Source organism: Orycteropus afer, unplaced genomic scaffold (genome assembly GCF_000298275.1).
Source record: "Orycteropus afer afer isolate SDZICR_OR568_19922 unplaced genomic scaffold, OryAfe1.0 scaffold00015, whole genome shotgun sequence".
NCBI classification, from domain to species: Eukaryota; Metazoa; Chordata; class Mammalia; order Tubulidentata; family Orycteropodidae; genus Orycteropus; species Orycteropus afer.
In genome coordinates this window covers 14,027,008-14,038,982 of record NW_006921602.1, presented here as the reverse complement: position 1 = coordinate 14,038,982, position 11,975 = coordinate 14,027,008, and the positions used below count along the sequence as shown (strand labels likewise).

The window sequence follows — 11,975 nt, the reverse complement described above, 5'->3', positions numbered from 1 at the left end:
TCACATATACTTTGTCTCATGTCATTGACCAAAATTTACAATGCAGCAGCTCCCCTCCCACTTCCTCCCCATAGTTACCTCCTCCCAGTGTCCATAGAGGCTTATTTTTTAAACATATTTTCAGTTAAAAAACTTTTAGGAAAAGATACATAGGCTCCTGAATATGTCCTAGGCCAAATGTAACCCATTAAGAGCCACTAGTGCATGAACTCAAGGAGCCCAGATGGCACAGTGGTTAAGCACTCTGCTGCTAACCTAAAGGTTGGTGGTTCAAATCTACCCAACAACTCAGCAGATGGGCACTGTACTCTGATAAAGATTACAGCCTAGGAAACCCTATGGGGCCGTTCAGCTCTGTCACCCTGAGTTGCAATAACTTGAAAATCAACTTGACAGCCCCTAACAACAGTACATTAACCCACTGCTGGGCTGATGCTGCTTCTGCCTTTGTTGGTACAGATGTATAACTGGGAGAAAAATGCTCCCTTTTGCTGTGATTTAGACATGTAACAAGATTTTCTTAACACTGTGTGACCAAAGCAAAATAGAGAAATAAATTGGCGACTAGGCAGCAACTGGCCTTCATAACTCCCCTCTTTAAAACTTTGGTTCAATCTCATTGTTGACTTTTTATTGAGTGCAGGGTATACATTTTAAAGGAAGAGTATACTGATAATGTATCACTTCTCTTTCACATGTTGACATTCCACGTGAGATTCCATTTGGAGGTAAAATGATTCTGCTAAGGGGAAAAAATAAGTTAGAAGCACTTATCTAATAGAGCAGTATGCATGGGATTAAGGAGCTGGATTCCCATCTAGCTTCTTTTGAGATTGTGGCTGTGTGAGTAAATTATATCACTTCTCTGAGCCTTAGTTTCTCCCTCTAAAATAAGGAGGTTGAACCAGTAAGGTCTCTCTTATTTTGAAATTCTGTAAAGGTGTCCTCTTCTATCTCCTCCCCTGGCCTTTCCAGCAGTGCCCGGCCATTTAAACATCTGGCCGTCCTCAGCTCCAGAGCTCTTGCCTTTGGACTAGCTCTAACCCTTGAATACCAGAAACAATTGCTGTCAGGTTGATTTCCGACTCATGGCAACCATGTATGTGTCAGGGTAGAACCGTGTTCCATAAGGCTTTCAGTGGCTGATTTTTCTGAAGTCGATCACCAGGCCTTTCTTCTGATGCACCTGCGGGTGGCCTCAAACCACCAACCTCTTGGTTAGCAGCCAAGCACCTTAACTGTTTGCACCACTCAGGGACTGACCCTTGAAATCTTAGGGTTAAAATATATGGATCTCAAAGGACTTGGGAACCAGATTGAGTTTAAAATTTTAATGAGGCATTTCCCTGCTTCATTTTGACCTTGTTTTGAAACCAGCAACATTTAAAGGCATTACTACTGTCTGTGCTGAATTAGAATGTCTTTTCCCTCCTCAGTGGTAGCCTTACTGCTGCACTAGTCCAGACCTGTGTATAGATTTGCTACAGTGTACAAGATGGGTGCCACTTATGTTGTTGCTTTTTACGTGGAGTTGGTCGAAAAAACACCCCATCCCTGTCTGCTGGGAAGCTTTGGCAGCTCCCACTGTACAACAGATGACACTCTAAAGAGCAGAAGCTTGTCTTCCTGGATCAGAAGAATTCACTATTAAATATATTTAAAAGTATTTTAGGCCTTAATGAATTTAAGAGAATAACCTTTTTCCCCTAAAATATATGTTTCAATGTTAAGATGAGCATTTGTGGCCCCTATGCATTCCCCAGGAGCTCTGGTAGCATAGTGCCTAAGGCACTTGACTGCTAACCAGAGGCTGGTGGTTCAACCCACCAGCCACTCCTCGGAAGGAAGATGGGGCAATCTAATTCCGTAGTGATATGCCTCAGAAACCCAAGGAGGGGTCGCTATGAGTCGGGTCCAACTCGACAGCACATAACAACAACAGCGACAACACGTACATTCTGTAGTCACCCTTCCTTAAACTTGCATTAATGGGAATGATATCAGAAGATGGCATCCAGGTGACCAAAAGCTCCCAAAGTTTTATACACAGTACCTGAGACCTTTTAGTATATGTGTTTGATAGATGCTGGAAGACTAAGCCACAGTTTCTGGCTGTTGTGGATTCTTGAAAATAATACTTATTGACTCATGATTAATTTTTGTTTCGTTTTTTGTTGCTTATCTGGACTGGAGGGCAGATTATTTTTAAGAGCTGTATTGATCAGTCCAAAATAAAAACTGCTGTCAAACAGAGCCAGAGGAATGCAAACCTAGGGAGGTGGCGTGGAATTTATTGTACCTCCAAGGAGACAGCTGGCAGTTTATCCTCAGTAGAGTTCATTTAGGCTTCTTAGCCTGCAGCAGAATGTAGAATCACACAGCCCGGGTCATTGAAAACATGCGTGCCTGCTGAGCCTTTAGCTATAAAAATGTACCTTTTGGGAACCGTCAAACCCGACTTGGTAGAAGGAGCTTAGGATGGTCCATCTTAGGGGGTGTTCTGGTTGGTAAACTTAGGAATTTTGCAAAAATCTAAACACTTTAAAATACACTTAATACAAACTCTGTAGATATCAAATGTTTAATACCCTGTAGGGTTGATGGGAGGGATGAATGAAATGTATTCCCTGCCTAGAAGAGGTTCTGACACACAGTAGGAGCTCAGGAAATGCTTGTTGAATGGATAATGAAAGATCGCACAAAGCTCATCTCATTCACATTCTCACCAGTGGCTCAGGACACAGATAAGCCAGAAAAGGTGACAGTTATTGGGAAGGCATTAATGAGAGCACAAAGAGATACAGGCTTATTTAATGTGGATTGTAGGCATTTCACAGTCTCTGCAAAGGGAAGCAAAATCAACCAAATTCCATACTTCACCAAGCACAGGCTCCCAATTGGAGTGGAATTTTCCTAGCCAGGCTCCCATAGGACAGAGGAGAAATTTTCCACGTAGGGAAACCCTCTATGGCAGGATTCACAATGCTTCTCCTTCCCCATTCTGGGTTTGTCTCCACAGATTGGATTCCAGATCCGCACTCGGGTGCAGGACTTGGGCCACGGCTGCATCTTCCTGGTCCAAAAGGCAGGGGCCCTTCAGGTGTGTCCCACGGACAGCTACACCAAGAGGGAGCTGATCGAGTGTGCCCGTGCCGTCACCGAGAAGGTAAGGAACAGCCCTCAGTCTGACACAGTTACCGGCCTCACTCTGGGTTATTCACTGTGATCAGAGACATAAAGTGAGAAACAGCCAAACATCAGCCTAGTTGGTAGTCTCGTCGTTTCCCCTCACTACGCAGGCATGGGGCATATCGGGGAAGCGGGGTGAGCCATAGACCCTGATAAATATAGGGACTGAGTGTGACTATTGCATGGAGGTTGGGCCCCTGGTGGGTGACCTTAAAGGGCTGTCCTGTGGACAGAGTGAGACTCATAATCAGCAGCCAAAAGTCTGCTGGGGACAGGGCTGGTGCCTCTCCCTTCAAGGCGTTTTGAAAATGTGGACCCCCTTGTCTGAGGTGCCCTAGTGGTGCAGTGGTTATGTTCAGCTGCTAACCAAATGTGGGCAGTTTGAACCCACATCTTTCTCTCATGGAGAAAGTCTGCCTTCATAAAGATACAGCCTTGGATATCCTATAGGGTAGTTCTACTCTGTGCTATAGGGTTGCTATGAGTCAGAGTCCACTGAGTGTGGTGGGTTTTTGTCTTCCTTCTCAAGGAGGCTCCCAGGTGGCTGAGGGCAGGTTAAGAAGCACCCAAAGTTCCTAGCATGCAACCTCTTTATCTGCAGACAGGACAGCAAAGAGGGGGAGGGTTAAGTGACTTGCTCAAAGTCTCATGGCTCCTTTGTGGAAGAGCTAGAACTAGCACTAAGATTTTTAACCCTCACAGCAGCTGGTTTTAGAGAAAAATCACAGTGTCGTGAGTAACGCTTTGAGATCTTAGCTAAGTTACCTCGCCTGTGCAAGCCTCCATTTCCTCATCTGTAAAAATGGGAAGAAAGATAAAATACCTGGCTCTCACTGTTGTGAATATTATATGTGATGAGTGTCAAAGTGCCTGGCAGGGTGCCAGAAACCTAGTTAAACATTTAATAAATACTGGCCATTCTCTGGAAACTCATTTCTCCTAGGAAGTGTTCCCTGGTTCCAAGGCCCCATCCTGAATATCCTTCCATTCCCAGTTAGTTCTTACATTCACCCACAGCGTATTTATCTTTGCTTTTTGCTTGTTTCTCTGAATCACTTTTCAGGTGAGCTGTTTTGCAGGCTGCTGGAAGCCTGGGCTTTGTGTGGCTTCCCTCCCTCCTCCCATCCCCCTTTCACTTTGCTTCATAGGACATAGAACTCTGTACTGTTTTAGGAACTTGGCAACAAGACTTGAGGAGCGGGCGGGGGGAATCCCTCAACTGGAAGCTGCTGCTACAGAGGCCACTCTGTACATGGCCCTCACTAAGGCCAATCATGGTCTGGCCTCCCTGGACTCCACAGAATGAGGAAATAAATCTCTCAGCTCAAGGAAGGCATTTTCTCAACTTTCAGAGCCTTTCCTTGTTATTGAGGTTCCTCTTGCCAAGTTCCCCCATAGAAGACCTTTTTGTAGCCAGAGCACTAGGAATGGGGCAGGGTCGTCTGAGCTGCATAATGTTTACAAGAGTAGCCAAGCACCTTGACCTTCCTCAGCTGGCCTGACCTGCTGCTCCTCACAGCTGAGCATCCCGATCTGAAACATCTGGAGAAGGATCCCCTGTGGGGGGCCAGCTGTTTCTTACTGCCTTTCTAATTCCTTCACATGCCCATCCCCACCTGGTATGTCTTTCTTACCTGTATTGGTTGTGTTTATATAACATGAGCCACACAGTGAGCCACTTGACTTGTTTACCTCTGTGTACTCTGATGTAAGTAACTTAGTAGATGCTCAGTAAACACCTTTCCCAGTGTTTCAGGGTTCACAATAAACCAAAACACCAAACCCGTGGTTGTCCAGTCAATTCTGACTCATAGTGACCCTATAGGACAGAGTAGAAACCATAGGGTTTCCAAAGCTGTAATCTTTACAGAAGCAGACTGTCTCATCTTCCTCCCAAAGAGTAGCTGGTGGATTCAAACTGCCAACCTTTCAGTTAGCAGTCCAGCTTTTAACCACTGTGCCATCAAGGCTCTTTCAACCAAACAACAATTTAGCTTAATCAGCAAAGAATGTCTGCCTTGAGCATTATGCACTTTTAAGAACTATATGGGGGGCAGGGAGTAAGTTGTAGTCAATGTCATAAGACAAAATGTATGTGAACTGCTGTATAGAAAATGAATTTGCTCTGTAAACTTTCACCCAAATCACAAAAAAATAAAAAAAAGACCTACGTGGGATCAAATTGACAACAGCAACTCAAAAGGTTAGATAGTAAGCTTAGGGAGGAATGCATTTATGTGAATGGGGGAGAAACTGTTAGGAAAAAAGAGGGTGAGAATGCAGGGAACTTAGTTCCTCTGCAGACCCCTGGGAGAATCGCACATGGGGGTGTGGCAGGGTCAGATTTGCATTGTGGGAATATGTCTCTAAGAACAGAGTGAGGGGTACTGAAAGCGGAGAGGGGTGGGAGGTGGCAGAAGAGGGTTTTTAACACAGAAGACAACTGAAGTGAACACCTCAGCCAGCTTGCTTGACCCTCAGGTCACTGGTATTATTATTACTCAGTGATGGATCGATTACAGGAATGGTAGAGGTGGAGGGGCTGCATATGCAGACCCTCTCTGGGGTCCATTAACAGATATGGCAACAGGAAAAAGATAAGAAAAGGCCTTACCCTTCATAGGAAACTAATCCTTTAGTCCTCTTTGAGATTTTGGAAACATGAAGAAAAGCCGGCCTGCACTGAAGACATTACCTGCCAAGCACTGTGGCAGACGTGTTACATGTCTTCTCCCCCAGTTAATCTTCCCAATAAACCTCATAGGCAGGAATAGCCCCATTTTACAGATGAGGAACTGAGGCTTAGGGAGGTAAAACAACTTGCCCAAGGCCCCATAGAGTTTCCAAGGCTGTAATCTATAAAAGCAGACTAGCACATCTAACTCTGACTCTAAATATGTGCTGTTAATCCTTGAGTACATTGACATCAGGAGAGAATATTGTTTTCAGAATTAGCACACCTTTGAAGTGGGAGAGGAGCTGTTGCATTGTGGTGAATTGTGGTCAATGTCATGAGACAAAGTGTATGTGAACTTCTGCATGGAAAGTGAATTTGCTCTGTAAATTTTCACCGAAATTACACACACAAAAAAAAAGAATTAGCACACCTTTGACTAACCTTAACCTTTTCTCTATTTTCCCTGCCCCCTCCCATTCCCTTTCTGCCTGTAGGTGTCCTTGGTCCTATCAGCTCTCCAGGCTGGGAACAAGGGGACCCAGGCATGTATCACAGCTGCCACTGCTGTGTCAGGGATCATTGCCGACCTGGACACCACCATCATGTTTGCAACTGCAGGAACCCTGAACGCAGAGAACAATGAGACCTTCGCTGACCACAGGTACAGGAACGGAACCAACCTGCCAGATTCCTGGACAAGGGAGAGGGCCAGGCTGCCCAGGTTCTGAAACTCCATGATCAATATTAGAGACACTTCCTGGAAGCTGAAGTGTGATTAGCCATCTTCATTTCAACAAGACGTTCAAGTGGGAAAAGTGAACCATATAATCAAAATAAGTGCCTTTTGCCAACTGTAAAATGGAGTTATGTTTGAGTTCTGCCTTTCACAGACCTAAATCCACTCTATTATAGCAGAGGATTTTTTTTAAGTTTTCTCTTTCCAAACCTGAAAGAGCTGTTCCTCTAACTTGCTTGCTCACCAATACTTGTGGAATTGGGTAGCCTTTGCTGGGTTTTAGGGAGTGAGGTTCCAAGGCTGCTCTCCCCTGAGTGTACAGGGAGCATACTGGCTCTTCAGCTCCTCCCTCAGAAGGCTGATGGTGGGGACCCCTTACACACAGATCCTCATCACATGTCCTGCACCTTTCTTCCTCTCTCTCCCATCCTAGGACTGGCTAAGGAGATTCCCAGTATTTTGTCATCCCTTCCAGAACCCAACCCCTTGGGCTCTGATGTCTTGGACAAGGTGCCCCAATCCATGTGTCCTCATGGCTTACTATCCTGAAGTATTTTAAGGGATCCTAGGAGTCACAGAAAAGAGGCTGACCTATTATTTAGATACAGGGCTTCAGGGAGGGAGCCAAATTGATGAGACCGAATCTTTCACTGAAACTTGAATATTAATTGACTACATGAATACTATGTGGTTTTCCTCTCATCTCTCCAGTTTTACCTACACAGAGATGAAAGCCACATGATAGAGGGGCTACCACACCACCTCTATTCTTCAAAGTCCTTTGATGAAAAGCCCCCTGCAAAGGATTTCTTTCCTTCTTAACTACAAGTAATCAAGCTTTGCCCTTTCTATCTCCCCCATCTTCTTCTCTCACCTCCTTTCTCAGGGAGAACATTCTAAAGACAGCCAAAGCCCTAGTTGAAGATACAAAACTGCTGGTATCCGGAGCCGCGTCCACCCCAGACAAACTGGCCCAGGCAGCCCAGTCTTCAGCAGCCACCATCACCCAGCTCGCTGAGGTGGTCAAGCTAGGGGCAGCCAGCCTGGGCTCCGATGACCCTGAGACACAGGTATGGGTAGGGCCTGGAGAATGGGACCTCCTCTCATTCCCACAGAGCACTATATACCAGGTCTCAGAGACTAAAAACAAAATAGGAACTTTGAAGTAAACGATCATGTTTGAATGTTCCTGTGGTTTGGTGAACTGGTAGGAAGCAGTTATTGAAAATGAGTGCATATTTTGTTTTCATACACTTTTTCTTCATAGGCAGTTAAAAGAAGAAAATTACATTGCAAAAGAAAAATTAAGAACTATAGCAGTGAAAAATTCAGAAGTCATGGCACAGTTAACTGAGTCTAGACAAAATGTTCTAAAGCTAGAGAGTGAGTTAGAGGACAAAGAAGAAGTACTTAGAGAAAAGTTTTCTATAATGAATGAAAACAAAGAATTAAAGCTCTAAATTGCAGCACAGAATGAGCAACTAGATTTGTGTCATCAAGGATAGAACTGAGGAGTTTGGAAAAAATAATATCTCAGTTGCCAGTAAGTATGTGTGAAAATAAATGCAATATACTTGATTAAATAATGGAAAAGGAAATTGTACTGAAATGTTTTATAAGAAATCATTTTATGACTGTTTTATTAACTTTTTTTTCCCTGTCTGTGCTCTGAATTATCATTTACTTTTTTACCTAGAATCATTTTATGACTTTTATTAACTTTTTTTTTCCCTGTCTATGCTCTGAATTATCATTTACTTTTTTACCTAGAAAAGTATTAGTGCCTAAGGCACTTGACTGCTAACCAGAAGGCTGGCAGTTCAAACCCACTAGCCATTCCTCGGAAGGAAGGTTGGGCAAGGTTGGGCAATCTACTTCCATAGTGATATCACCTCAGAAACCCAAGGAGGGGTAGCTATGAGTCAGGGCCGACTCGACGGCAGTGTGCTGCTGCGTTATTGTTAGCGGCTGTCAAGTTGGCCCCCAACGCATAACTATGCCATCCACAGTAGAACAAAATGCTGTCCCATAATTGGTCTGTTGTGCTCCATAGGGTTTTCATTGGCTGATTTTTTAGAAGTAGATCAGCAGACCTTTCTTCTAGTCTGTCTTAAAGCTTCTCTGAAGTTTGTTCGGCATCATAGCAACATGCAACCCCTACTGACAAATGAGTGGTGGCTACATTTGAGGTGAATTGGCCAAGAATTGAACATGGGTTTCCTGCATAGGGACCAACTTAGCGGCATGGACTATGGTGGTGAAGTAGGGATAGAGATAAACTGACAAATTTGGGAGAAATTCAGAAGGAATGCTTGACTAGTCTTATGATTGACTGAATGCAGTGAGCATTTGATGATGAGGAAGAGGCTGGAGTCAAGGATGACTCTCATGTTTCAGGCTGGAGCAGTGTGTAGATGGTGGCTCTGTGTACTGAGGTAAGGTCTCCAGAGGAGGAGCTAGCTTGGGTGTAGAGATGACAGCAAGATCAGTTTGGGGCATGTTGAATTAAAAGTGCCAGTGAGACAAACAGATGGAACTAAAAGTAGTCATATGCCTGCTCAGTACAGAGATGGAGATTCGAGGATGGCTACCCCATGGATAGTGACTGCAGTCACAAGACAGGAAGAGCATGGAGTGAGAGAAGAAAGAGTAAGAAACCCAACATTTAGGGCCACATTAAGGAGAAAGAGATGTCCAAGGAGATTGAGAAGTAGCAGCAGCTGGTGTGATGCTAAGAGGAGAGAAGGTTTCAACCTGCCAGAGACAATGAGAAGCCAGGAAATATGATGGTCTGAGAGTTGGCCATTGGTACTAGAGCCTTGGAGGACATTGGTGGCCCTAGCAAGGGCTGTTTCTGTGGAGTGATTGGGCAGCAGACAAATGAAAATGAAGAAATGAAGCCATCCCATGTAGAAGACCTACTTGAAAAGTTTGGCTCTGAAGTGAGGTAGAGAGAGGAGCTGGAGAGATGGAAAAGGGATCTGAGTTCCTGTAATACCTTGCTTCAGATTTAGCAAATACATTGACATTATCTGCCTATTCCTTGGTCTCCCGTTCTAGATTGTAAACTCCTCAAGGACAGCCCAAGCCAAAAAACCAGTTACCATCGCGTCAGTTCTGATTCATGGTGATCCGTGTGTTTCAGAGTAGAACTGTGCTCCATAGGGATTTTATGGCTGTGACCTTTTGGGAGTAGATCTCCAGATCTTTCTTCCAGTGCACCTCTGGGTTGGTCTAAACCACCAAGTTTTGGGTTAATAGCCCAGTGCTTAGCTGTTTGCACCACCCAGGGGGTGGGGGGCCATAACCATGGTTTATTAATCTTTAAAACTTCACTACACAACACAGTTCCCAGCATAGTGGATACCCAACAAATATTTGTTCAGCTGTTATCGAACCAACAGCCAACCACAGCCATCAATAAATAGAATATGAAACTTAAAAAAAAAAAAAAAATCCTGTTTTCTCTATCCCAGAATCTTAGTAAATGATTGTATTTTCACTGCTTAAACTATGCATAACAAACTAGTCTGTTTAGTCTATTTGGCCAAAACCATCACCCAATGTCCACCTAGTTAATGCAAGGCCGACAGCTTTGCTCCCATGCAACAATGGACCTTCCCTTTCCAGTGTCCTCTAGTGGAGCATAACTCTATGAGGAAACATTCCTTATGTTGCCTTTTTATTTTTTCTGCTGGGTGATTTTTTGATAACATCAGAATTCAAATAGTCTGACCTCTGGTATCCTAAGCACTCCCAGAAATCCCTTCCTGTGGTATTGTTTTTACTCCCAATAAGGAAGGAAAAACTTAAAAATGTTCCTGGGGGTGGAACCATATAGCAGAAACATTCTCCTCACCTGATTCAACTGTAGGAAAAGTGAGTTGGGCAGAGAAGATTTCAATTTTCTTTTATTTTAATTTTTTGTTGTGATTTGGGTGAAAGTTTACAAAGCAAATTGGTTTTCCATTCAAAAATTCATACACATTTTGCTTCATGACATTGATTGCAACCCCCACAATATGTCAGTACTCTTCCCATTTCCTCCCTGTGTTTCTGTTTCCAATTGTCCTTCTTTCCTTCTTGTCTTCTGAGCTTAGTCCCTGGGCAAATGCTGCTCTTTTGCTCTCATATGGTTCTAAGGGGTGCAGACTTCCCTGGTGGTGAATGATAGTTCATTTTATATCCCTGTATTGTTTGGCTGAAAGTTGTGCCATGGGGGTGAGTTCAGTCCCAAACTTGAAGTATAACTAAGATCAGTAGTCTCGGGGGGGGGGGCGGGTTTCCACCAATGAACCTGGTCTTCTTAGGTAATTTTGAGTTTTGTTCCACATTTTATCCTACTCTATCCAGGACCTGTTTATCTGTTGTAATTTATCTGTTGTAATCCCTTTCAGAGCGATCAGTAGTGGTAGCCAGGCACAGGTGTCAGGGTCACGGAGGCTGAGGTGCATGTGTTCCATTAGTCTTTTGGACTACTTGTTTCCCTGTGTCTTTGATTTTCTTCATTCTTCTTTGCTCCAGACAGAGAAGAGACCAATAGATTCACCTTAAATGGCCACTTGTAAGCTTTTAAGACCCTAGTGGCTTCTCAGCAAAGTTAGATGTAGAACATTGTCTTTGTGGACTATGTTATGCCAGTTGACCTCAGTGTCCCCTGAGACTATGGCCCTGAGTCCACAGGCCCAGTGACTAATTTCCACAAGGTGTTTGGTTATGGCTAAGAAGTTTTCATAACTTTGCCCCCTGTATGCTCTACTATATTCCTGGATGTAATTGCACCACATATAAATACATATGTAGAAATAACCTTTGTCAAACTTACATATATTTGTGGGTGTAGTCCCATTCGCCATCCCACACCTGTTCAGCTTGTGTATGTATCCACTGGTAGATTATTGTTATTACTCTTACTGCAGGATTGTGTATGCAATAATATTTACCTTTGTTGCCTTTAATTAACTCTTATATTCCTTCCAGTGTTTTCCTTTGCCTTAATGACGTCGTGCTCACCTCCACCTTATTGTATGTTGCCTTTTCTTTCACCCACATTAATACAGATCAACCCTCTAGTTAGCAATTTAACTTTCTGCCCCTCCCACCACTGGTAACCTTCAAAGAATGATTCTTTTTGGGTATGAACCTTTTCTTGACTTTTTACAGTACTGATCTCATATAATATTTGTCCTTTTATGAATGACTGATTTCACTCAGCATAACGTCCTCCAGGTTCATCCACGTTATGAGGTGTTTTGCAGATTCACTGTTATTCTTTATGTTGTGTAGCGTTCCTTTGTGTGTATGTACCATAATTTGTTGATTCATTCATCCACTGATGGGCACTTAGGTTGTTTCCATCTTTTTGCTATTCTG

At 43.7% G+C, this 11,975-nt stretch overlaps 1 protein-coding gene across 1 annotated transcript in view; it reads left to right on the top strand.

Annotated features, from left to right (window-relative positions):
* TLN2 (talin 2) overlaps positions 1-11,975 on the top strand; it is a 278,945-nt gene that overhangs the window by 211,904 nt on the left and 55,066 nt on the right. The window contains exons 43-45 of the mRNA XM_007958215.2: positions 3,020-3,166; positions 6,361-6,527; positions 7,489-7,672. Coding sequence (XP_007956406.1) covers positions 3,020-3,166; positions 6,361-6,527; positions 7,489-7,672 — 498 coding nt within the window. The remainder of the gene's footprint in view (positions 1-3,019; positions 3,167-6,360; positions 6,528-7,488; positions 7,673-11,975) is intronic.